Raw genomic sequence first — 25756 nt, 5'->3', positions numbered from 1 at the left:
CCCCTCAGCAGCATGGCAGTGACTGGCCATGCCCTTTGGTTGAGGTTGTCCCTCCTCCTTGGGCCTCCTGGACATCCAGGCTCGTGAGTTTCCTCTCTGGTGGTTTCGTTGAAAGTCCCACCCATTAAACGTTGGGCTTGCTCACAGACCAGTCTTAGCTTTCTTCTCTTCTCACACTATACTATCTATCTTCTCAGAAAATCCCACCCACACTCATTATTTCTCCAGCCCAAACCTTCATATATCATCACCTGGCCATCATGTGCAGTTAGATGTTGCCAAGGCATCTAAGACTCAGCATATGCAAATTGAACTACTGGTCAATCCCTGCCCTCACTCCACAACCTGGACCTCACCAGTACATAGTAGGTGCCCCGTAAATATTTATCAAGTGGAGCATTGGAGGTGCTCTTAGCTCTAATCGTCTTTGTTTCATAAACTCCACCAGATGTGTCCTCCCTGATGAAAGAGAGGAAGCTTTCACAGGTCCTTGCCTCATCCTCATGGACCTGTGCATCCCCCTCGACCTGAGCCGACGAACACACGTGTGGCATGAACACACCGTGTACCTGTCCCTAGCGGCATGTGTGCCTACACGCACGCGCATTCACATCTCTGATCAGCTGAAAAGCGCCACTCGGTCTCAAAGCAAATACCTTCCGTGGCCAAATTAAACAAATATAAATGTACAACTTCTTTTTTTAAGAATAATAAAATCTGTTTTCTGTCCTTTTAGAGGTCAGTCCATTTTCAGCTCCCTGGCCTTGCCGGAGGCCTCTGATACCCTCCAAGTAACTTGGGTGACCCCCGCTTTGCAGGAAGACGTGCTTTCCCTACATCCCCCTCAACTTGTCGGGGTTACATTTGCGTTTCCTCAGCTCTCTATCTGGGCTGGGCTGGGCTGACCTGCAAGGGGCTGACCACTCTCTTAGCACGTGGCTTCTTGCGTGGCTGCACACGGAAGCCCTACGCTTACTGGTTCTGGCAGCTTCTCGTACTGACAAAGGAGCTTGAGGAGTAGTTTTCTGGCCTTCCTGTCCGGGAATTCTGGGCCCTGCCTAGGGTTCCATAGTCCACTTCCGCCAGGCTCCAGGCACGCCCCCAGAAAGGTTACTCTTGGTCCTTTAGCTGGAGTGGCCCTTTCTGTGATGACAGAGTGCTGGCTGGGTTCCGAGCTGCAAATCGCTGGGCCCAAAAAAGGCGAGACCGGCAGCCCTTGCCTTCTAAGGACAGTGGTGGTGTCCTGTTTGTCCTTCTGGTGTAGAACTTACCATCCCAAGTATTCCGGACTCATTCATGTTCACTTCTCCCTTGAGGACAGGGACCCTTCCTTGAGGAGAGGGACTGCGTCCTCTGTCAGTATCCTCCTAGCACCAAAGCAGACCCTGAGTGGCAACTCAGTAAGTATTGTGGAGCATTATGTAATAGGGCCAAGTAGGCAACGGATGTATTAGGAGTTGTAGTCATGCCGTTAACTAGACTGTCATTAGAATGGACTTAATACATATCCTGCTCGTTAGCTCATCCAGGCACTCAACAAACATTGAGTGCCAGGTGCTTTGCAGGGCTCTGGGGACCGAGATGCAAACACAAAGACGTAGTTCTCATGGAGCTCATGTGAGGGAAGCCGTAAATCCAAGGGCATAAACAAGCAAAGTGATTACAAATTGTGATCACTGCTGCAAAGGAAATGACCACGTTTACTGAGAATACAGGAAGGGTCGGGGGCTGGTGGTGGTGGGACACTTCAGACAGGATGGCCAAGAAAGGCGTCTTTGAGGAAAGGAATTGGAGGCAGAGACTCAGATGGCAAGGAGTCTGTTTTCCAGGGAAAGGGAACAGCGATGTGGCAAAGGTCTCAAGGCAGGAAAGTGCTCGGTGAGCTTGAGGAACTGTCAGACACCCCTGTGGCTGGACAAAGGGGAAGGTGACTCCAAATGAGATGGGGAAGGGCCAGCCCCAGGGCCAGAGTAAGGCACTCAGATGCTACTCTGACTGCCGTGGAAGCTGCTGGGGTCAAAAAGGGGTTCCTCCTGAGTATAACCAGCGAATGGATTGGAAGGTGCAAGAGAGCACCGGATTCAGCTGCCTCTGATGGTTTTGGCGTTAGTTTTAATATTTTTTAATAATAATATATTTTAGTAGTTCCATACATTACCTGAAAATAAGGTCATCTGGCTGGAGGGGCCGTGATCCACAAATTCACTCCTTCCTTCATCCCTTTGACCAACAGGTATTGAGAAGCTAGGATGCTTCAGGCACCGGGGGGATTCCCAGGCCCTGCCCCCATGGCGTGGGCCGTTGTGGAAGACAGATACTCCCAGTGGGGCCTGGGTTTGCCAAGACATTGAGGCAGGAGACAGCCTCACACATCTGGGAGCCACCCACAGGCCCCAGGTTTGGATTGTGAGGGAGTGGGGTGAGGGATGAGGCTAAAAGGCCAGGCTGGTGGAGACCACACAGGGTCTTGCGCACCACGTTAGGAAGCGAGTTCATGGGGCGCCCTGGAAGAATGCAAGCAGGAGGAGAGCGTCATCTGATTTACATTTTGTATAAAAACGCCTGCTGGCAAAGGTTTGCTCCGAAGTGGAAAGGGAAACATTTGGTGTCCAACAGCTAGGACTGCAAGTTCAAGCTTCATGTGCTCCAGCTGCCTTGGCTTCCCAGGATCTTAGACGAGAAGGATCCTTGGGGATTAATTTATCCAGCCATCGTATCTCATATTTGAAGACAGTAAGGCTCAGAAAAGCAGCTTGCTTGAGGTCGCCATTGTCCTTGGTCCTGGTCTGTACACTGAATCCCAAATAGCCATTTCGAAGCCAAGTTGATTGATGACCTGGAGAGGAATGAGGGGACTAGGTGTAAGTATCATGGTCAGGGCAGCCCATCCTACTTGCTGGGGACACAAGTCAAGGCCTATTTCCCATCAGTGGAGGTCAGGATATTGTCCATGAGTATTAAGGATAAGGATTTGCTTTAATTACTGTGGGTTAAAGAAAAAAAAGTAATTGGAAAATCATGCTATCAGATAAGTGATCCTGCAGTGATTCCAAGTCTTAATGCCCAGGTACAGCTGCAGGCTATGTATTTTGGCTGTGAACAGGGATGCTCTTTCACACCTCAGGTTTTCAGCTGTCAGTGTGGTAGCTTAAAGTCTGCTGTCTTCAGACAAGGGGTCATCTGTTTGGTCAAAACAGCAGCGTCTAGCTTATCAGTTGCATCTTGTAACCATGTTGCTGTGAGTCAAAAGCAACCACCCTCCAAGAGCAACAGTTGTGTTCCCAGTCCCACAAAAGGGCAAAAACGTGCTACAGTGTTTTTTTTTTTTTCCTCCCCAAGCAACATAGCAAAGTGATTAAGAACATGGGAGCTGATGTCAGGCAGCACCAGCTCTGTCACTCGCCACCTGTGTGTTCTGGACCAGGTCAATGACCCCTGAGACCGTCTTTAGAATGGAGATAATAATAGTCTTACCAGATTCATAGGCTATTTGTGAGATTAAATGAGATAATGCATATAAAAGATTTACCCCTGAGCCTGGCATGTAAAAGCATTTGAAAAAGAAAAATGGTGGTTATGATTTTGTTCCTAAATGATTGAGCTTTTCCTATGAAAAGACTTGGAGAAAGATTTCTCTGCAGACTGGCCCAGAGTGAAATATTATCATCAACTCTCAGGTATCAGCACTGATACGGAGAATTTTTTAATCATTTACCTTGGTTCTGAAAGCAAATTATGCTTTTCTATTTGATGGAGAGGCAGGAGGTACACTCTCCTAGGCTTCTCGCTTGCCATCCCGTCTGGCGTAGGGTCGTACTTGAGTGACATGGCCTTCCTGGGAGTGATGGGAGGTGGCTGCCGCAGAGAAAGCTGGGAGAAAGGATGATGGCTCGTCACCAGCATTGGCCACCATCTTGAGGGGAGTCTGACTGCATTGAAGGGGCAAATGGTCTTTCTCTTGAACATATTGTTAAATTTATGAAAGCGTTTGACATCATCTGCCAGAAGAGCCTGGATTCCCATCTGATTAACCACAGTCATTTGCAAGTCTCCACTACTTGTCCAAAAAACAAGCAGAGTTTCTTCATAACCTCCCCCGAGGGCCTGCTCTCTGGTGATCCAAATACTTGGCATCCCGAGAAGTAATCTTTCTCATCTCTTATCTTCAAGTAAATGGAAGAATTTGCTGTCGTTTCTGTGGCACTCAGGCCTGAGCTTTGTGGAATTAGCCTGCCAGTGGGGTGAGCATACCAGGAAGTGAGGGCATTAAAGAAAAAAATGGAGCCAGGGTGAAGGAGACAGGAGCATATGGATCTCTTCCTTTAGGTCAAGTTTACAAGTCAAGCAAAACAAAATTTTTTTCACTTTTTTCTTGTGTGTGAAGGATCTCACGGGTGCCACCCCTTTGCTGACTGCTCTGTGGTTTACAGAAGAGTTTTCTGGCCCTTATTCTCGGGGAATCTACCGTCAAATTGGGACACTATAATTTTACAAATGGCAAAGGATGAATTTTCAGCTGAGATGGCTGAGGTGCTATGGGAGGAATGGAGGACTTCACCCAACTTCTGAAGTGCAGGCCCCAGCTCACCTCCCTAGGCTTTATTTCCCTCCAAGCTCTTCATCTGTAAATTGGGGATGGTGCTACTCATTGCCAGGGCTGTGTGGTAAGAGAGATAAGGCGTGTGATAGCCTTAAGGTGTGTAAGCCTGGAGCTTAGGGACAGGTTACAGCTGCGAACCACAGCAACCCTTCAGGCCCCACTCCCAGCATGGCGATCCAGGTCCTGAGAAGTTTGCTAAGGGTCTGGAAGCTGTCACATCAATCCTGATTAGAAACACCTGTATTGCCCCACCCCACCCCCACCCCCCACTCCCTACCTCCCACCCCTTGTTTTCTCCCCTGGGGCTCTAGGTGTTCCCATCAGGTGTCATTCTCCCAGGCCCAGTGGAAAGGAATCTGTGGTTTTTCTCACTGGACTAGACTGAAAGTTTCAGTCTCTATCTCTGTCTGTCTGTTTCATTTAAGTATCAGTCATCACTTTCTTTCATATGTTACAGTTGCATATGCTTCCTATTTTTCATCCCACAGTGTCTCTCTCAGTGGCTCATACACAATAAGAGGTAATAAGTATTTTTCAAAAATTCTAGTGACTTGCCATCATGTGGCAGGTGTATTTTAAGAAATGACTGTTAGAGATCCCTGGAGAGGACAGAATTTCTGGGGTAACTGCCATGTCTCAGGCACTGTGCTAGAGCTTTCATGTCGGTTACATCAGTCAATCATGGCAGTATTCTTCCCATTTTACAGATAAGAAAACTGAGTCCCAACGATATTTTGGACCAGCCGAACATCATCCAGCTTGAAAGCCAAGTTAGGATTCAGATTCAGAACTGCCTCACTGCCTATCAGGAAGAGACAAGTTGGGGGACCCCCACCCCCCGCCAGCATCTCAGATCAAAACATAGAGGCACCTACAGCGTCTTAGAAATAGCCATTAGGTGCATAGATAGCCGTGGGGGCCAGGGGCGTACAATTCTTAGAAGACAAAATATGTATTTCAAATTGTTGTGGATACATTTCTAGAGATAACAATAGCTGATTCCATGTCATGTTAAAAGTAAACTTTTGTTAAAAGTAAAAGTGTAATTTGATCTACTGCAGATTTCGGCCCATCTGTAACAGATGTCCCTGATACGAAGACCTTCTTTACACCTCACTTATCCTCAGGACAAGACCATTTCTTCCCCAGCTCACAGCAAACTCACTTTAGGGATCTTTGCTTTCACTCACAGATCCCTTTCCCATTTTCCAACCCAATAAAGTAGTGCAGTTGGTCATAGAAGAAAAGCGTTTTTTTTTTCCCTCCTTAAAACCAACTGCAAGGTCTCACCCCTACCCCGATAGGTTTTATAGAATTTTTTTTTTAAAGGTATGTTGTTTAGGGAGTTTCTTTTCTTGGTGCCTTTTGAGTTTCTGGAAGAGATCTGTGCTCCTGCCCCAAGGGAGCCTTGGTCATACCATCCTGCATCTAAATCAATCCTTCCTTGTCAGCCACTGTGACCTCTTGGCCTCTGTATTCCCCTTGTCACCACGAAGCCTTCCTTATCCAGCCCAAAGGAATTTGGGTCCAATCAGCAGATGGAGATTCCCAGCTCACGGGCCTTACATTTGGTGTAAGGTGATCACGGGCAGCTGTGTGGAGTCAGCTCAGCGCTGCTTCTTACCAGCCCTGTGACCTTGGGCAAGTGACTTGCCTTGCCTTGGGCAAGTGAGCCTCCATTTCTTCATACATTTAAAAAGCTGGTTGATGATAGCAGATGTCGGCAGGGTTGGTGTGGTCAGGGTTCTTGTCTCCTAGGATAATGGCAGAGGATACTGTAGGCAGATGCACCCTTTCCTGATAGCCAGAGCATGGCTCCCAGATCCCTGTTTGGCTTAATGATCTGGGTTAGGCCGTCTTGGAGCTTTGATCACTGTTAAGACTTAAATCAGAGAAGTAGTTGTCCGCCAGAGGTCCTGCGAAGAGACGTTTGGCAATGTCTGGAGCCGTTTCTGGTTGTCACAGCTTGGTTGGGGGTTGCTAAGAGCATCTAGTGTGTAGAGACCAGCGATGCTACTAAACATCCTACAGTGCACAGGAGAGCTCCCCACAACAAAGAGGTATCCAGCCCAAGTGCCAGTCCAGCTCCAGTGTGCCAAGGGTGAGAAACCCTGGACCAGAGGGACAGTGCATGACCTGCTCCTTACCCACTTCTCTCCAGCCCCCACACAGCCCATTGGGACATCTGGCAGCTCGGGGAGTCAGGGAGGTTCCATGGAAGTTCTCACAATCCTCAGCCTAGTGGAGAAGTACAGTAAGGAAGTCTTCGATCCAGGTGCCATGTGACAGGGGCTATAATAAAGGTATTCTGCCTGAGGAAGAAATTCTGGGAGCCCCACCCGCTAAGATCAGGGACTACCAAAGGTGCTCACTCCCACCATTATTCTTTAGCATTGTTCTCAAGGTTCTAGTCAACACAATCAGACAGAAGAAATAAGTTAGAAATATAATCACTGAAAAGGAGGAGGTAAAAATGATCACTAATTACAGATGATTTGGAAAACCCAGGAGAATCAACTGGAAAAACTCCTTTACAAAAATAAAGATCATTCAGTGTAGCAGCAGGGCACAGAATGGTTAGCAGAAATCAATAGTTAGTACAAATATGTGTAACCTGATAGAAGATATAATGGAAGAAAAGATCCTATTTACAATAGGAATGTGAAATATAAAATAATAACTTGGATTATTTAGAAGTAGATTCAGTTGCAGTTAACATATAAAACCCAGACAACGGTGCTTTAAATAAAATACAAGTTTTTCTTTTTCATATGAATGTTATCTGGAAGTATAGGTAGTCCATTCCTGGGGCGTGGTCCTTATCTTTATGGTCGAAGGTGGCTGCTAAGACTCCAGGCATTACATCCTCATTCAGGCAATAGGATAGAGGAAGGAAAGAAGAAGTGTAAGGCTCTTCCTTTCAAGGAGACTTCCACACATCTGATTGGCTAGAACTTAGTCACATAACCATGCCCAGCCCTAAAGAAGGCTTTGAATTCTAGTTTATAGCTGCATCACTGTGTGCGTGGCTTAAAAGAAATCAACATTCTCTCACTAAGGAAGAAAGTGAGAATGAATATTGGGACAACTGGCAGGCTGCCATGAAATATAACAAAAGTGTATTACAAGATCTATAGGAGAGAACTTTAAAATGCTCCTATAGGACACAGGCAAGATTTGAACAAATGGAAAAACAATGTTATTGAATAGGAAGACTCAACATCATAGAAAGATCAATTCTCCTTGAGTTAATTTATAACTTTAAACACGTTTCCAATAAAAAACATCACTAGGAATTTTTTTTTTAACTACACAGATGATTCTAAAGTTCGTATGGAAAAGTAAATACACAAGAGTAGCCAGGAAATTTTGAAAAAGAAGAAGGGGACCAGTCCTGCTGGCTATTAAAACATATTTTAAACCTACAATAATTTAAAAAGTATGGTACAGATCAATGTTATAGAGTGAAGGGTACAGAAATAAATCCAAATATATATGGACATTTAATACCAGTATTTATTAAAGGTGGTATTTCAATCAATGAGGAAAAGATGAACTATTTAACATATTGGATTGGGGCAACTTACTAGAAGTCTGGAAACAAAGTTGGATCTATACTTCACACCTTTTATCAGGACAAATTCCAATTATATCAAAGACTTATGTTTATAAAATGAAAGCATAAAAGTACTAGTGAGAAACCTTGGGAGAATGCTTTTATAACTTTGAAATGGGTAAAACAAAGACTTTCAAATGAAAACATAAACTCCAAAAACCATAAAATTAAACATCAGTTCAGTTACATCAAAAGAAATAAGATTGGCCTGGCAAAAACCAGCATAAGCAATGTCAAAAGTCAAAGAGTAAACTGGGACAAGCATTTGCAATTCTTAGCCCACACAAAGGTTGTTTCCTAATATAGAAAGAACTCCTAACAATCAATAAAAAACAAACACCACCAAAGGAAAATAGGTAACAGTTCACAGAAAAAAAAAATACAGATCACTTTTAAATATAGGAAAAATGCCCAAACTTACAGAGAAACCTAGGGATATACTGAAATACTGTTTTTACCTATCAGACTACCAGAAACTTGGTAGCACACCATGGTAGCAAGCAGGGACTATCATATATGCTTATGGAAATGTAAGCTGTTCAACCTCTAAGGAGGGCAGTTTGACAACATTCATCAAAATCCACATTTTTTACTATTTGACTCAGAAATTTCTAAGATATGTGTACAGTTACTTTCATATACGCACAAGATGTCATATGTACAAACTTAATCACAGCAGCACTATTTATAATAGCACAATATTAGAAGCACCTTAAATGGCCCCCCCAAAATATGGTGGAGTATCATACAGCCATAAAAATGAATTAGTAGACTCTTCATGTGCCAAGACAGAAAGATCTCCAATATAGCCAATATATAAGTAGAAAATATAAGGTATGAATGAGTGCATATAACAAGCTCCCATTCAGTTAAAAGGGAGGAAATGAATGTACATTCACATTTTTTTAAATAAATTTATTTATTTTATTTATTTATTTTTGGCTGTATTGGGTCTCCGTTGCTGCGCGCGGGCTTTCTTAGTTGCGGCGAGGGGGGGCTACTCTTCGTTGTGGTGCGCGGGCTTCTCATTGCAGTGGCTTCTCTCGTTGTGGAGCATGGGCTCTAGGCACACGAGCTTCAGTAGTTGTGGCACACGGGCTCAGTAGTTGTGGCTCGTGGGCTCTAGAGCGCAGTCTCAGTAGTTGTGGTGCACGGGCTTAGTTGCTCTGTGGCATGTGGGATCTTCCCGGACCAGGGCTCGAACCCGTGTCCCCTTCATTGGCAGGCGGATTCTTAACCACTGCGCCACCAGGGAAGCCCCACATTTTCTTATTTACGTATAAAGTGTGACCAAGAGGATACACAAGGAATGAGTAAAAAGCAATTGCCTGTAGGGGGAGAAAGGGGTGTCTGGGGAACAGAGGCAGGAGGGAGAATATTTCCTGTAGGCCCTTTACACTTTGGACTTTATGAACACATGAATGTATTAACCTATTGAAAAAGATTGAATAAAACTATTAATAGATCAACTTAATAAATAAAGGCTAGTTACATTGGCTCAAAGGGAAAGGGATGTTGCTGTATCTGTTTCTATTATTTAAAAAAAAAAAAAAAAAAAAGGAAAAAAACCCTACTCCTTAAAAAATGTCCCAGTCCTCAGAAGTGCCCTGGCCTTGTATTTGGGGACTGAGTAGAGAGGGATTGACGTCTAGGCAGGAGCCCCTCTTTGCAAAACTGTCAGTCCATGAGTTTGACAGGTACCTACTGTGTGCACAACCATGACCCGAGTGCCAGGGGAACTTTCTCTCAAAAAGAAAAGTCCAGTCACCCTGCCCTGCAAGCTGGGCTTCAGAGCAGGCAAGGCTGGGAAATGATTGTTCCCGACCCTGCTTCCCAGGGAGGCTTAGGGACCCCTAGGGGAGAGACAACACTAAAAGTCAAGAGGTAGAGAAATCTTAGGGCAGGAATGGGAGCTAGAAAGGCAGGGGTCCTGGCACAGCAGTGCTGGTAGGAGAAGGCGAGGGAAATCATGAGGGGACCACCACTCTCAGCCAGCTGTGCAGCGAGCAGAACTTTGGGGGTACCACCTTCTTTCTGTAGGCTCCGTCCCCTCTCCCTTGCAGGGAAGGGCATTCTCTCTCCTCTCTCTTTCTCCACCTGAGCAAGCATGGCCCTGGGCTTCCCTGAGTGCTCCCATCCCCTGAAACCCCACTCAGGAACTCACTCAGAGCCCGGGACAAGACAAATTTGGTCTCTGTGGTATGAGTATTTTTCTTTTTAATGAGACTGAAGACCCCCAGAGAAATAAAGTTCCAGTAGCGGCCTTTCTGGCCCCCAGGGGTCTTTCAAGCTGTGCTAATCTTTCCTGTTACAAAAGGAAAGGAACATAAATCACTCTTCCTTGGGACTTGGTTTCCCATGGGGAGTTGGAGTTTAGATAAATACAGGCAGTGGAGGGGGACTCCAAGGAAGATGTCAGGCATCATAGACAGGACAGTGGGAAGAAATGCTTTGGCCTGGGGCCTCCCTTCGCTACAGCAGAGGGGCAGCTGCTGAAAAACATGCTCGGCCCTGGTGGCCGCCCTGGGCCTTCAGCAGGAGTGACTTCTCTCTCCAGGGAGCAGAGGGGCAGGGAGCCCAGGGACGGTGTGCACCTAGGCCAGGGCAGGCAGAGAAGAGCGGGAGGTGGGGAGAAACTAGGTGGTCCACCTTCTCTTGCGCTGAGTAGGAGCCCCCCGAGCAGAAGGAAAGGCTGAGCCTGATGGGCCGGAAACACTGAGTCGCAATTTTCAGCACAAAGGCAAGGTTCGGGTTGGCTCAGAATCTTCTGAACCTATTCCATTCATACAAATGAGAACGAGTCCTTCCTATGACATAACAAAGGCTTTAGAAGAGAGTGCTTGAGCGATGACATGCGGGGTCCTTTATATATTTGGGGTTGGTGGCTGGCACTGAAAGTCATCCACCACTGAGAAGGCAGGAAGGTAGGGGAGTGTAGTGCACAGAGGCGGCGGTGCCAGCCTTCAGAGCCAGGGACCTGAGTTCAGGTCACAGTCCCACCAGCACCCTGTCACCTTACGGAAGTCACTTGCCCTCTTCCAGTCTCCCTGTGCTTGTTTCTGCCACCGTCGTGCAGAGTGTGCTCTTCCTCACTCTCAGGGTTGTTCAGAATACGAATGTGGTTTATAGACTACCAGGTGCTTTCCGCAGGTTGTGGTTACTATTAGCGTGGGTGTTGCCATGGTGATCATGGTGGGCAAGGGTAGGTCTTGGAAAGGCAACTTTATAGACTGGAGAGCATGTAAGGGGCCCTAACTCAGCAGGGCCGTGGGTCAGCCTCTCAACCACTCAAACGTTTGCAGGACACGCTGCTCCCTCTCAGTTTCCTCGTGAAGGAAGCAGCTGTTAGGGTATTAAAGACTGGCTACTTTCACACTCCTCATCACAGTAACCCTTCACGCCAGCACATGGGGTTACAGACCAGCAAGATGACTGCACCAGGACCACACCCCAGTAGTGATTGCAACCCAGGCCGCCTGCACCTGAGTCATGTTCCCCTCACTGCTCCCCCCGCACACCAACCAGCGCGGAGCCTTGACCACACACGGTGGCCAGGGTGGGGACTCGGGGAGCCCTGGTCCCAAGGGCTCGGGCGCACTCTTCTTTCTGTAGCTCCCAAGCATTTGCTTAGAGCAGCACATTTTATGTGCTTTCTCTTTTCTCAAGAAGTCCCAGCTGTGTGAGGAAATGGGGCCACGGGTGCAAGACAGGCTGGCCTTAGAGTGCTTCCTGCCCCACCTTTGCACTCAGGCCTGGATTCCTGACGGTGGCCGGAGTTCAAGTCCAGACGCCAGCAGGCTTGTGAGAAAGGCCCCTCTTGCTCTGTGTGCCGGGGAGTCGGCCTTCTTTGCAAGACCCCCCCACCCCAGAGTGACTGCTGAGAGAGACCCAGGGTGAGGACCTCCATCGAGATCTTTATATGGGACAGGTCTGGAATTTGCAGACTTGGGGAATTCTTATCCAGAACCCTAGATTCTATACGAGATCTTAGGGGAAACCCGAACTGTAAAATAGGCCACATGGAAGCTGCACTGGCTGAGGCCTGAGAACCACCCAGCTCTATGGGGCCTGGTTATTGCAACCAATGGGCCTTCCTTCCTGCACCCAGACCCTTCCCCTGCTTGGCCTGCTTGCCCCTAAGAGACTGATCTTGCAAATGCGTCGTGTGTGCTCGTGCAGGCTGGGGCTTCAGTTACCCTCAGCCCCTCAGCATGAATTTTAGACCCCTCTTCCTGGCGTTCTGGGCTCTTCGTGTTTGGTTTCAACATGTCTGTCTTGCCTCACCATTTACTGGGACTCAGTTCTCTGGTCTCTTCACTGCCTTTTGCATGTACTGTGTTGGCCTTCCCCTCCCTCCCACCTTTTCTCTTCATGCTCTGTCCAGACCTTACCACCTAGCCAAGCTTCTCTTGAGAGTCAGTTTCCTGGGAGCCCTCCCTGCCTGCACCAGCCATCAATGGTCTCCCTCCCCCGCTCCCCCCAAAACACAACAGCTCACATAGTGCCCTATAAAGTAGCACCTAGTTCTTATGTGGTTTATCTGCTTCATTGGTGCCAATATGTGTTAGTCTTGTCCCACCACCTGATCCCCATGATTAACTCATAAAGGGAGGGGCATAAGTTCCTTCTTTCTCTCTTATCAAGATCTGAATAATATGGATTTCAGCATATAGTAGGGCTTCAATAAATAGCTGCCGACTTCTTTAAACCAAAGCAGTGTTAAGACATTCCTGAGGTTACAGAAGCTCCTCCCTCAGGCTGGAATGAATGGGGGGCACTTTTGGGGGTTGGCCATTGTGGGCAGGAGCCCTGGACTGGGGTTGGTTGTTGGCAGATCAAGCCTCCTTGAAGACTTTCCTTTCTGTAGCAGATTTCCCTGAGATGTGCATACCTCTCCACCTCAAAAAGGTCATATTGGGCTGAGTGAAGCATTAACCATGTGGTTCTGGCCCATCTTATAGGGATTTGAAACTGGACAACATCCTTCTGGATGCAGAAGGTCATTGCAAGCTGGCCGACTTCGGAATGTGCAAGGAAGGGATTCTGAACGGTGTGACGACCACCACATTCTGCGGGACTCCTGACTACATTGCTCCCGAGGTAAGACCATGGACAAAGGGCCACCTCCTCCTGTTGCCAGGGCTGAGGCCTGAGTCCATCCCCATGTGCCAGGGTCATCTAGCGGTGCTGGGGAAGGCTCTGGAAAACCAGAATGGATTCCAGGGAGGAGGGAGAAAAGGAAAGGTAAAAGGCTTGCCGACTTCTCCATAAGGAAGTGGTGGTGATGGGGAGATAATGGTGAACTGAGCGTAACAGGCCACTCCCCAAAGCTGGCCAGGCCCTCACAGAGCATCCTCTCATCCCAGTCCAGAACTACCAGCGAAACTAGGACCAAGAGACGTTTGTTGACTTGTATGATTGCTTTCAATTTTTAATAACCAGAATAACGGAGAGCCATTGATAAAGGCAGTGATTAGCTTTATCAGCTATAATTTGCCTACAGTGGAACCAAGAAGTAGTTGCCATTTCTAGTGCAGCAGTGATTCCGCATAGCAGGCACACAGATTGAACAGGAAGAGGAGAGTGCCTGGGCCTCATTTTAATAGAGATCAGAGATGTTCATGGTAAGCCTCGCCAGTAGGTTGCCTTTCATGGGAGTTGCTTGGGTGTTTTGTTCATCATAAAGTGTTTGTTTGCCTTCAGCTTCTGCAGGTCGGTCTTGCCTAGACTGAGAGATATCTAGTGTGGTATGATTCAGGTTTAAGACACAGTCTGTCATAGATACTTAATGAAAATGGTCCTATGTGTTCTGACACATGTGAGATGAGCAGGAAGTACCAATCCCCTTTAAGCATTGTCCATGGTGGGTAGGGGTTAGCACAACCAGTTTTCATTTCCTTCCAGTGGGCATTGTTTGAGCACCTGCTAGACACAAAGCGATGTGGGGATGAAGAATTGACTAAGACCCTGGTGGCTCTCCTAAAATGACTTTGTGTCTAAAGAGAGTGACAGATAAGTAAACAATGAATTAAGCAGAATAAATAGGTACACAACACAAGACAGTAACCTCAGGGATCAGGAAGGGTTTCTTAGAGCACCTGGTGGATGAATTGAGTTGTAGAGAATCAGCAGGATTTCCTTTGGTGGTATGGAGTAGGGAGCATTCCTGAAAACAGCAGGAAGGACTGGAGTGGGCGTGGGGCAGGCAAGGAGGCTCAGTATCCCTGGGCTCTGAATCCTTTAAGGCAGGGCTATGTTTCTAATCTGGGTACTCCCAAGCTCCGGCACACTAGTCAGTCTCTTAGTAATGGTTTGTTGAATGAATAAAGGAATGAGAACTTATGATACTCCAACATGAGCAAAGACCAGGGGATGAGAACATTCTTGGCCTTTTTTAGAAAGGAAGATAGTGTGGCTAGAACAGAGGATTTCTTAGTGCTCTTAGTGATGAACAAGATTAAGAAAAAGGACCAAGGAAAGTGGCCTTTATTCTGTAGGATCTGTGGACCCACTGAGGGTTTCCCAGTGGAAGGAGGGTCATCATCAGACCTGTCCCAGAAAGAAGACGGGCAACAGCAGTGTAGATCAGAAGCCAGAGGGTCAGGGAAGGATGGTTGAGAGTCTTTCCACAGCCCAGACTAAGACACAGGGGGGCCTGAGGAGGGTCATAGAGTAAGGATGGTAATAGGTAAATTCTCACTGGAACCTCCATCTTCTAAAAGATCTGAAGAATAGAGATTTCAGTCTGTCTCTACTAGTATGTTCTCTTAGCAGGGACACTGGGAATTTAACCTCCAAGGAGAAATCATTGAAAGTAAGAGCTCTCGATTGAGACTTGCTTTTTCCACCACCTTCCTCATTCACTCTTTATCATCAGAATGCTTGGTTCTAGGCCCTCTGTGAATTGATGCCAGAGTCAAAGGGTTGACAGCCCAGTGTACTAGTCAAGGACCCAGCCCAAGATAAACATTCACTTTATGATGAGCAAAACACCCACACAACTTTCCCAAAAGGCAAACCATTGGTGAAACTCACAATGAATAACTCTGGTCTCTGTTTAGAGTGGGCCCTAGACACTCTTCCTTCCCATTCTACACTTGTGCCAACTCTGCAGCATCGCCACTCCACGCGAAATGAAATCCCTGGTCTTACTGTAGGCAAATTACAGCTGATAAGGGTATCGCTACCTTTACCAAAGGGTCATTGGGAAGGTTAAATGAAATTATGCCGCTAAAGCATTTAGCACAGTGCCTGGCGCACAGGAAGTGCTGGGTCAGTGGCGGCTCCATCACAGTCATCATGCTCGTCGGGTTGTGCAGTGGGGTGGGAAAAGCACAGGCCTGAGAGTTGAGATCCCAGGCCAGACTTAACCACTAATGCCCCCATGTGATCTTGACCAAGTGGCAAAATGTTTTTGACCCTCAGGTTCCTCATCTTTCAAATGGAAAAATAATTCCTGCCCTACCCACCTCATCAAGCTATTTTGAGAATCTAATGAGATTAGAGCATGGAAATGCTTCAGAAAGCATAAGCCTGTATTCAGATAGGAGGGGTTGTGAGACACCTGGCTAACCCCGAAACCAGAGACACGTTCTGAGGCATTAGCTCTGCCCTGGGGCTTCTCTTCCCACAGTGTGCCCTTGGCTGACCTCCATGGCACCCCCCTCTCCTTTCTCCATGCCCAGCCCCCGCTCCCCATCAAATGGCGGCCAGCCCTGGGTAGTGCCTGGCGTCATCGGGACCAATGCCTGCTCTTCTACCCCAGCTCTGACCCATCAAGGGGTTGGCTGCTGCACCAGGTGCCCTCCCATGGCATGTGAAGCCTTGCCCTTCTCACCAGCTCCATCCGTGACAAGGTGATTAGGAAACAGATAATTAGGGCCAAGCCTAAGGGGAATTTTAGAAAAGATGCCACCCAAAATAGGAAGGCTCTGGAGGGGCCTGGGGAAGGGTGGGCAGGGCTGCTCTGTGGTTTACCCAGCGCCATCCTGTCTGAGCACACACAGGGCTACCCGGAGGCCACCTCCCCACCACACTGAGGAGGCACAGAACCCAGCTGTGCCACTCCCCAAGGCTGGAGGGTGGCTTCCTTAGCACCAAGGCCCTCAGAGCCCAGGAGAGAAGGGGGCATGCCCAGGAAGATACACACGGTGGGCACACCTGGCAGCCAGTCTCCCTGAGTGTTGGAACTGGGCTGGTCACAGGGGTAGATTCAGAAAAATGTAGAGTCCCTACCCTCTGGTGGCTTATGGATGCCCTGGGGAGACAGCTGACCATGAAAAAAGTAGCTCAACTGCTGGTAGTATGTGGAAAGTGCCTGCCAGATCTTAGGGCAAGGGTCTTAGGGTGTCAGAGGAGAGGAGAAAAGCTGGAGAAATCCAGGAAAGCTTTCTGGAGGAGATGGGTGATAACCATGACCTTGAAGGTGGTACCACGGTGAGCCAGGCTGGGCCGCTGGGTCTTTCAAGGTTGAGGGAGTCTTGGGCTTTGGCTTTCCCTTCGCCTTTGGAACAGAGCAGAGTTACTGGCTCCTCAGTGGAGCCTATAGCTCTGACCTTACAGATACCCTGTGCTGACCACTGGGCTGAGACCAAAGGTCCTAACCAAGCAGCTTTACCAGCCCCAAATAATTTAAAGTTGGCTGCATTTGCTCACATTCCTTTTCATTCTAAATCCTGAAGAGTCCTAAAATGTGCATGTTTTTACTGTTTTCAAAATGCTTCTACCCATCTTTTGATTTAATCCCAAGCAATCTACAACCTCTAGAAGGGCATTTTGAGTAGACCCGAGACAGTCTAGATACTTGGGTTCAGCCTTCTCTTCCATCTTGGAATCTGAGAACTGAGCTGGAGCCTTGTTCTGTAACAAGTTAACTGAGAAGTTACCTGCCTGGGGTGTCCTGCAAGCTGGAGTGGCCCTTGCCATTTTGGGGGGGAGAGTCCTCAAAATACACCCCCCTTGGGTACATGCACTCCAGCCGTGCTTCTCCTCCACAGCCTTCACCTTTTGGAGTTCTTTATAGAATGACAGCGCTGAGAGCAGCCAGAGATGTCCTCCCACCCACCCGCCTGTCTCTGGGCAGTACCATGCCTAGTCCTTCTCTGACTGAGCATTATTTCTGCTCTGAGCCAAACACACATCAATGACCTGCTACATTCTATATAAACGTGGAGACCAAACCTTATAGAAGAAAAACTGGATTTAGTACCACCTTCTAATTATACAGAGCTTTGTATTTTGCAGTAGGTTTTCAAAATCTTCCACCTTAATTAATCTTGTGAGGTTAAGCTGAGAATCTGAGCCTCATCTGATAGATGAGGAAGTCAAGTGACTGGCTTGAGATCACCCAGAAATCAAACTTGGAGTGAAACTGGATGCAACCTTGTTGATCTTCCATATCCTTCCAGCACATGGCCAGCGCTGAAGAAAAATTGGGATGGGGCAGTTACTTGCTTTTCAAAATTTCTGCAGCTTCTTGACTCAGAATAGAATTCCTCTTGTGCACTGACATTCTGATTCTGTTTGTAAAACTGCAGTCCTTACACACCATTCTGCAGGAAGCCGATGGTGCTGAGTATTCAGCATCATGTCATACGTGCATGTAACCTAAGTGACTTTGACTGCACACACTTGGTCAGAGGGAGAAAAGAGAGAGAGGCAGAGAACATAGATAAGAAAAATGGCCACCGTCAAAGATAAAATGCACCAGACAACCAAGGAGGGGATTTGATTCGAGCTCTTGGAATAGGGAGAACGTTTTTGGAACACCTCAAATAAAAAGGGGGTCTGGGACTTTATAGAGGCAAGAAAACAAGGATTCATCAGCGAGCCGTAGGAAAGTCACGGGTCTTTTCTCAGAATATGCAAGAGCATAGTGATCCTTTATGATTAGAACACAAATGGGTGGGGAGATTTATTAACTCTAGTTTCTTTTCCAAGAGCACAGGCCTCCATAAATTCAGCATTGTCACCATTTAAAGAGGACTAAGATTCTGCTCACCCTTCCACTCAGTGAGCCGTGCCCTGGGCTGAGCGTGCAATGGGAGACCCAAATTTGCTGCACGCACTCACCCCGATTTTAGTGTCAAAAATGTACACAGCTTTTTACGTGGCCCTCAATTCAAGTCAGGAACTTCATCTGATGCTCAGGCAAAGAAGCAGCAGTTTGTTCCCCCTGGAAGACAGACTGTGGATATTGGTTTTTGAAAGCTGGCCCCCAACATGGTGCCTCCCAAACTCAATTGTCACTCAACTTGCTGATTTAGAACCTAATTTTATGTAAGGCAGCTCCGCCCTACAGAGGAGCAAGCTGGAAATAGAGACGCGCGTCTTCCCACGGGCGCTTGTGGCGCAGGTGTAGCCACAGAGGGCAGCCTTCGCTGGACCCTGACGTTGCCCGTCTCCCAAACAGATCCTGCAGGAGTTGGAGTACGGCCCCTCGGTGGACTGGTGGGCCCTGGGGGTGCTGATGTACGAGATGATGGCTGGTCAGCCCCCCTTCGAGGCCGACAACGAGGACGATCTGTTTGAGTCCATCCTCCATGACGACGTGCTCTACCCGGTCTGGCTCAGCAAGGAGGCCGTCAGCATCCTGAAAGCAGTGAGTCACTGGCCCTCACCCACTTTCTGGTCCCCTGGCTTTCCCACCTCTCTCTCTCCCCGCCCACTTCTCCTTTCTCTCTCTCTCTCTCTGTCCCACCTCTGCTCACTGCTGAACAGAAGGGGCGGAGGGCAGTCACCGCTGGGAGCTCAGGCCCACTGCACCCGCTCCTGCCAGAAATGGGGTCTGGGACAAATTACTATTCTTGTGGGAAAGGGACACCATGTCTGTGTTTCCCGAGGAAGGCTCCATGCACCTGGGTCCTCCAGTGCTGTAGATGGGGCAGAGCCAACCCCTGCTGCACTGGGGTCACCCCTGCTGCTTGCACTCTGGGGGCTGGACCCTCCTTCCTTACCTGCCACCCATGGCCTGTCTTCCTCCGGGGCCTGCAGTGGGGGAGGGAAGGGAGGCATTGTGCACCTGTGTCCGCGACAGCATCGCTGATCAAAAAAGATGTGTCCACTTAAGATCCCTGTGGCCCCGCTGGATTCAGATGTAATAGAGAGACTGCCCCCCCCCCCCCCGCCAACAAATAATCCCTCACAGGTGACAATGCTTAGTACTTGCTCAGCACACCCGTTGCTGCATTGTAAGACACTTGTACTGTGGCAAGTAAGTGAAGTTACCTGTCCCCCTTGGAATGCTGGGGGAGCTGAGGTGCACGGAAGGTAAGCAGACCAGCTTACCTGGGAAGGGTCACCCCGCTGGGCTGAGGCCACGACAGCCCAGGAATCTTGACTTCCGGTCCTGGCTCCTTTCGCCCTTCAGAATGCCCCAAAGTTCAGAGTCGGCATGCCTCAGTCACAGAATTTGCCATATCCAAATACCTGCTGTACCGTGATTTAGTTTTCTTGTTTTTTCAATCAAGTCCCCAAATCTACCTAATTATATGTATTTTATAAAGAAATGTTATGTAACTATCATAAATGGAAAGAGTATCACTTGTCATAATTAATTAACATAAATTATCCAATGAAAATGGTAAAAATGACCTAAAATCATTTCGCAGGTATCTGGCAGGGGACATGTATCATATTTTGGAAAATGCCACAGCAAAACATGTTGCTTCTTTCTGCAGTTCATTTTTTCCTTACTCTTCCCTTCTTTCCCTCACATCATTTCTTTCCTCCCTTCTGCATCTATTTCTCTTTTCTGCCCTCCCTCCTTCCCATTCACTGATTCAATGAACGACCATTTGTTGAGTGTTTCCAGTGTGCGGGGCATTGTGCTAGAATGCTGAGTAAGCACTGGTGAGTGTAACAGCCGTCATCCCTGCCTCGTGGAGCTTGTGATCCAGCGGGAGAAGGTGGGCAATAAATAAAAAACACATCCATATGTGGTCACAATTGGGATAAGAGCAGTGAAGGAAGCAAACAGAGTATGCTCATTCACTCATTCATTTATTCAACACATATTTATTGGGCATCTAGGATGTGCCAGACACTATACCAGGTGCTGGCTAAGGAAAAACCTGCAGCACCCGAGGCAACCAGAACACCCCCAGCAGAGCTGGTCACTCACCCTGGGCCCTGAACCCCAGCCTGACACACTTTCCTGTGAGCCCCCTGCCGGCACCCCAGGTGGGCCCTTTCATTATGGATGACCTAGAGCAGTGGTCTTCAACTAGGGGTGATTTTGTCCCCCATCATCCCCCAGAGACATTCGGCAACGTCTGGAGATGTTTTTAGTTGTCACAACTTGGAGGGGAGGGGTGCTATTGGCATCTAGGAGGTGAAGCCCAGGGACGCTGCTAAACATCCCGCACTGCACAGGACAGCCCCCAAAGTATCCAGTCCAAAATGTCATCAGCACAGAGGCTGAGAAACTTTGGCCTACAGAGATTCAGAAGAGGTCGTGCCTGTGTCAGCTGGTTGGTGAGGGTGAAGTGTCTGGGAAAAGAGAAGAGCCTCTGGCTCGGAGTCAGCTTCCTGAGACGCTAAAGCCTGTGTGTTTATCCGTAGCCCTGATACTTCCCCTCCCAGAAGTGGGAGGACAGGAAGAGCTGAGGAAGCAAGGAGAAGTCTTCTACTCCCTTGGCCTTGGAACACTTCACTTCCTCACATTGTCACCTGATTCTAGGGCCAGGCCAGGTTTTCCATGACTCTGGCCACTGATCTGTGTCTCTGAGGGCTGCTGCCTACATGCAGAACTCTCCAGAAAGCCATCTGCACCAGAGAGTTATGCAGTGCACAACCTGTGCAACAGTAAGTGGCAGTCCTGCTGCCTCCCTTCCTCAGCACTGTGCCCTGAGGCCCAGCCGTCAACCCGCTGTTCACTCATCTCAATGTACTGAGTGCACAGTGGGAGCCAGGCACTGAGCCAGATGCTGGGAAGAAGGAACTGATTCCTATATCATAGAGCTCACCAAGGAGAAGAGATGTTTAGACAAATTATAATTTAAATAAACGAGAAGCATGGGGTCTTAGATGTCCACAGAGTGAATCTGGGGAGGCTTTACAGAGGAGGCAGCATTTTGACTGGTTCTTAGAGGATAGTTAGGGGCTAGAGAGGGGCCTTGGACCAGGCAAGTAAAGGATGCAGATGGCGAGCAAGAGAGACTGGCTACAGACTGAGTAGTTTGTGTGTGCCAAACTAAGGGGTATGGACTTTATCCTGTGGGCGATAGGAATCGGGGGTGTGTAAGCAGGAGTGACCTCTGCCAGCTGTTCGATTAGAAGGATGAAGTGTGTTGGCACCATTCCTAACCCCTCACTCTCTCGTCCATGGCTCCCCTGCCTTTCAGGGGTGCCAGGCAGGAGGCAAGAGGAGGCTCCTACTGCCCAGGAGAACCTCCCTTGCTGATGAAGCCTAAAATGCTATCATTATAGATTTATCCCTTTGGATTATAATTTGTCCTCTTAGGTTCCTTTGTTTAAGTCTAAACTCTCAGCCTTCACCCCATGAAATATAATACTCAGTCTCTGACACACATGCACACACACACCCCTACCTTTATTCTGGGTGGCTATCAGAAATATTTCCACCTGCCAGCACTGATTTGTTTCAAGGTTATGTTACTATACATCTGCTCAATGAAATTAACATTTGCCATCAGGACTGACTCATTTAACAGGAATAATCATTTCACCTGGGTTTGTGAGATCACAAGACACCAGCCAAAAAGTACAAAACACATCAATGTGTTTTTTACAGACAAGCATTGAGAAGCAATAAGCCTTTCTTTTTCTTGTTTTTTATCTGTTAATCTATGTGGGGTTTTGTGCTAGAGATTATAAAGTCAAATTTTTTTAAGAAGTAGGAGGGCCTAGGTCCAGGAAAAGGAAAGAGGAGGAGGTGCCTTTGATAATTGACCTTAGCATGAATATCTGGTCTTCTTTCCTTCCCTCAAAAAGGATTGCTGACCTCTCAGTATGAGTTTATCAGACCTCAGTCTCCCTGATGAGAAGACTTGAGAATCTGAGGGGGAATCAGAGGGTTAGAAAGAGTCTGAGTTCCTAATCCTGACTTGATACCTTGCTGGCTGTTTGACCTTGGCCAAGTTAATTAACTTCTCTGTGCCTCAACTACCTCACTTATAAAGTAGGGATCATGATAGTACCTCAGAGGGTCACGCTGGATGAAATGAATCAATGCGTGTATATGTAACACTACGTGTAGAACAGTGGCTGGCGCACAGTAAGTTCTGTGTAAGAATTAAAGAGCACCCTGAGGGGCAGAGCCCCCGAAAATGTAGAAAATGGGCTTGGGAGGTGATGCTAAAGGTGCTGCCTTGGCTGAGTTCCGTGTTCCCCTCACAGCCTGTGCCTGCCGGGCCTTTGTCACCGATTCCGTCTCTCTCCTCATCCCCGCAGTTCATGACCAAGAACCCTCACAAGCGCCTGGGCTGTGTGGCGGCACAGAACGGCGAGGATGCCATCAAGCAGCACCCGTTCTTCAAGGAGATCGACTGGCTGCTCCTGGAGCAGAAGAAGATCAAGCCGCCCTTCAAACCTCGAATTGTAAGTAGGCCCTGAGCTCGTTCCACGGCGCGGGCGGGCCTGCTTCCCGTCCGCAGAGATGGGGGTCTGGGCACATTTTACAGCCAAGATGACAAGGGCAGGAGGTCTCCAAGAGGCCCCCTAAAAGAGAGTCTCCTTGGCCCTGGGAGTTTACTGTCGAAAACACATAACCGATAGCGGTAACCAAGGTGATGATTTATATGGGACACAGAAGAACCTTTTGTACTTTAATCAAATTTTATTTATCTTGATCAAAATTATACATGATACCGGTTTTCCATGTGTGGTAGCAATATATAAGGTTTCCTTATAGATAAGCTTTTTTTTTAATGAGTCAATTTAAAGAAAAATATTAAGTAACTAATTGTCGCAGTCATTCTGTGGAGCGAGCACAGAGCGTGAAGCTGAGACTCAGAGATGGCCATTTGAGGAAGACTGTCCCCAGGGCTGCCCATGGGTGCTGGCTCTATAAGATGCTGTTTCTTTAAGCCACATCTCTGCCCTCTCTGATCCGCTCTCCCTTCTGCCTTCTCTCCAGCCTCAGCACACACTCCTTCCAGGTTCTTGGGCCTGTTGTGCTCATGCCAGTCGGAGGAGGGTGCAGTAAAGGGTGTTTGACGCTCAGAGGTTGGAAAAAAGAATAGGCCTGTCGATTCCAGGCTTAACTCAGAGACTGTGTCGTGGCAGTGATCTTCTGCTGGAAGGGGAGAGGGTCGGCGGTGCTCTCCTTAAAATTAGAGAGAGAGAGTGGGTGTGGGTGTGCATACGTATGCATGTGTGTGTGTGTGTGTGTGTGTGAGGGGGGAAATTCTTAGCTCTGTTGGATCCTAGCCCAAGGAGGCAGTCATTTAGACTGGGTAGCATCCTGGGGGCGAGGGAGGGTGTGTAACATAGGAGGTTATAGGGCAGAGCCCCAGAGTCGTGGGGCTGGGGTCTCGGGCAGGGAAGACCTGAGATTATCCAGTCGGCCCTCAGTCGCCCCACATTCCGTCAGAGGACCCCTTCTTCCTCACTTCCAAGTACAGAAAAGACCCTCCTGTGCTTTGGGAATCATCAGAGAGGAAATCTACTATATTCCGAGACATTTTCTGGGGGGCAGTGGTTGAGAGTGAAATGTTTCATGCTGTGGGTAACTCTCAGCTGAAGGGTGTGGTCCGGGCCTCAGCCAGATGAGAACGTGGCAGGTGGACGGTCCCTGGACACTCAGTCCGGTCTCCATTCCTCGTTTGCTTCCTTCTTGGGTTTTTATGATTTTCACTGGCTGGCACACAGCCTGGACCAGGCTAAATTCAAGTTTACCTTCTTTCTTTGTTAGCATCACCCACAGTTCTGGGGCCTGTTGTGCCAAAAGCCCGTGCTGTGGGCTCGGGACAGGGCTCACCGCGTGTGCCAGCCTGCCTGAAGGCCGCCCCACCCCATCCTGAGGGTCTCTGAAGGTGGCCTTTAAGGACAAGATGAGCCGACAGGGTTCCCCAAAGTGAGGGGAAGCAGGAGGCCAGAGGCCAGGCAGGGGAGGAGAAACTGAAGACTCAGATCTGAAGGTGAAATGTTATTTTAGGTTCAATCTAACTTAATCAATCCAAAGAAAATTGAGAAGTAGAACTGAGTAAGGAATCCGGGCCCAACAAACAGGAACCTGGGACGAGAGCAGGGACCATTCGGCCAGTGCAGGTCTGCAAGATGACTTGAACTCCAGTCTAGACACCAGCTCAACAAAAGGACTGGACACGAGCCTTGTGGGGGGAGGGGGAGGAGTGGCGGAGCAGCTTTCTCCCGGGGATGCAGCCTGGAGGGGACAAGCGCCAGGGGACCATCAGCAAAGTGTGTGAAGGGAAGAGGGGGCCTGGGTGGGGCAGAGGCAGGCAGGGAGTCTTTGCCGAGAGGCCACAGGGAAGCAAGGAATTCGGGAAGCTCTTTGTGATAAAAGGCGCAAGGAAGCTCTAAAGGATGGATTCACAGAGAAGGGTCTCTCACTGGGGTAGAAGAGTGGCAGATCGTCACTCAGATCCAGTGGAGGTGATTCCTCTGAGATGGCCAAAGACCCGAGTAGCTCTGGTCTCCAGGAGCTCTTCCCAAAGCCCTAGCCATGCCAGGGGCTCCTCAGTGGGGCTTCCACCCTCCTGAACTCTGAGCCCAGTGAAAATGCAGACCTGAGCGTAGTGACACTTTGAGCGGTCCCTGGCTTCCCTGGAGTAAGGCGAGGGCAGGAAGGACAAGTGTGAGATTTCTGTGGACCTGCAGGATGGGCAAGGAACCAGACAGAGGAAGGGGGAGGGATGAAGCGTGAACCAGGAGGCCGAGCAGGTGACCCAGTCCGCTACCATAGAGCTGCCCCTGGCCAGGGGTGCAGGTGCTCCTGCGGTCAGGGGGTGATGGCCCCCAGGAACCAGCAGTAGAAGCCCATCCTGTGGGTCAGGTGGGACTACCTCTCTACCTAGAGCACAAGAGCTCTGCGCTTCCCTTCCCAGGGCCTCTCGAGGGTCCCCAGCCTGGGACCAGAGGGAAGGACTCTGCTTGCTTCCTTCGCTGAGGGGCTCAAGTAGGCTTCCAGGGGCCGTCCAGGAGCTCCCACCAAGTTCAAAACTGTCTTAGCGTTCCTAAAGACTGAGTTCATCATTGCCTTGGAAATCATCCTCTGTGCATGTTCCTACTCGCCCCCCACAGACCTCCAGAGTCATCCTCAACACTGTTGGGGGTCAGGGGAGAGGGCGTTTATTTGGTTGGTTTGAATTCAGTTTGGAGGAGAGAATTAGAACATCCAAAGGAAGAGTAAGAAGGGAAACTTTGTGTGTATGTGTGTGTACAAGAGGTGTTTCTGGTCATATTTGGAGCTGAGTAATGTTGATCCTTACTGAGTTCTCGGCTATAGGTCATTCAAGAAGTATTCAGGTTATTTAGATCTCTGATCACAATTATATCCTTGGGACTAGAGATTTCTCTCCAGAGAAATACTAAAATCAGAAAGGAAAAGAATAGTCTTC

At 48.5% G+C, this 25756-nt stretch overlaps 1 protein-coding gene across 3 annotated transcripts in view; it reads left to right on the top strand.

The window, feature by feature from the left end:
* Nucleotides 1-25756, top strand: part of PRKCE (protein kinase C epsilon) — a 604085-nt gene that overhangs the window by 464467 nt on the left and 113862 nt on the right. For all 3 annotated transcript variants that reach the window (XM_059943431.1, XM_059943429.1, XM_059943432.1), the window contains exons 13-15: nt 13178-13316; nt 18628-18816; nt 22629-22775. In XM_059943431.1, coding sequence (XP_059799414.1) covers nt 13178-13316; nt 18628-18816; nt 22629-22775 — 475 coding nt within the window. The remainder of the gene's footprint in view (nt 1-13177; nt 13317-18627; nt 18817-22628; nt 22776-25756) is intronic.

This window comes from Balaenoptera ricei, chromosome 13 (genome assembly GCF_028023285.1).
Source record: "Balaenoptera ricei isolate mBalRic1 chromosome 13, mBalRic1.hap2, whole genome shotgun sequence".
Classification (NCBI taxonomy): Eukaryota; Metazoa; Chordata; class Mammalia; order Artiodactyla; family Balaenopteridae; genus Balaenoptera; species Balaenoptera ricei.
Note: the sequence above shows the minus strand (reverse complement) of the source record. Positions and strands in the feature narration are given on the sequence as shown.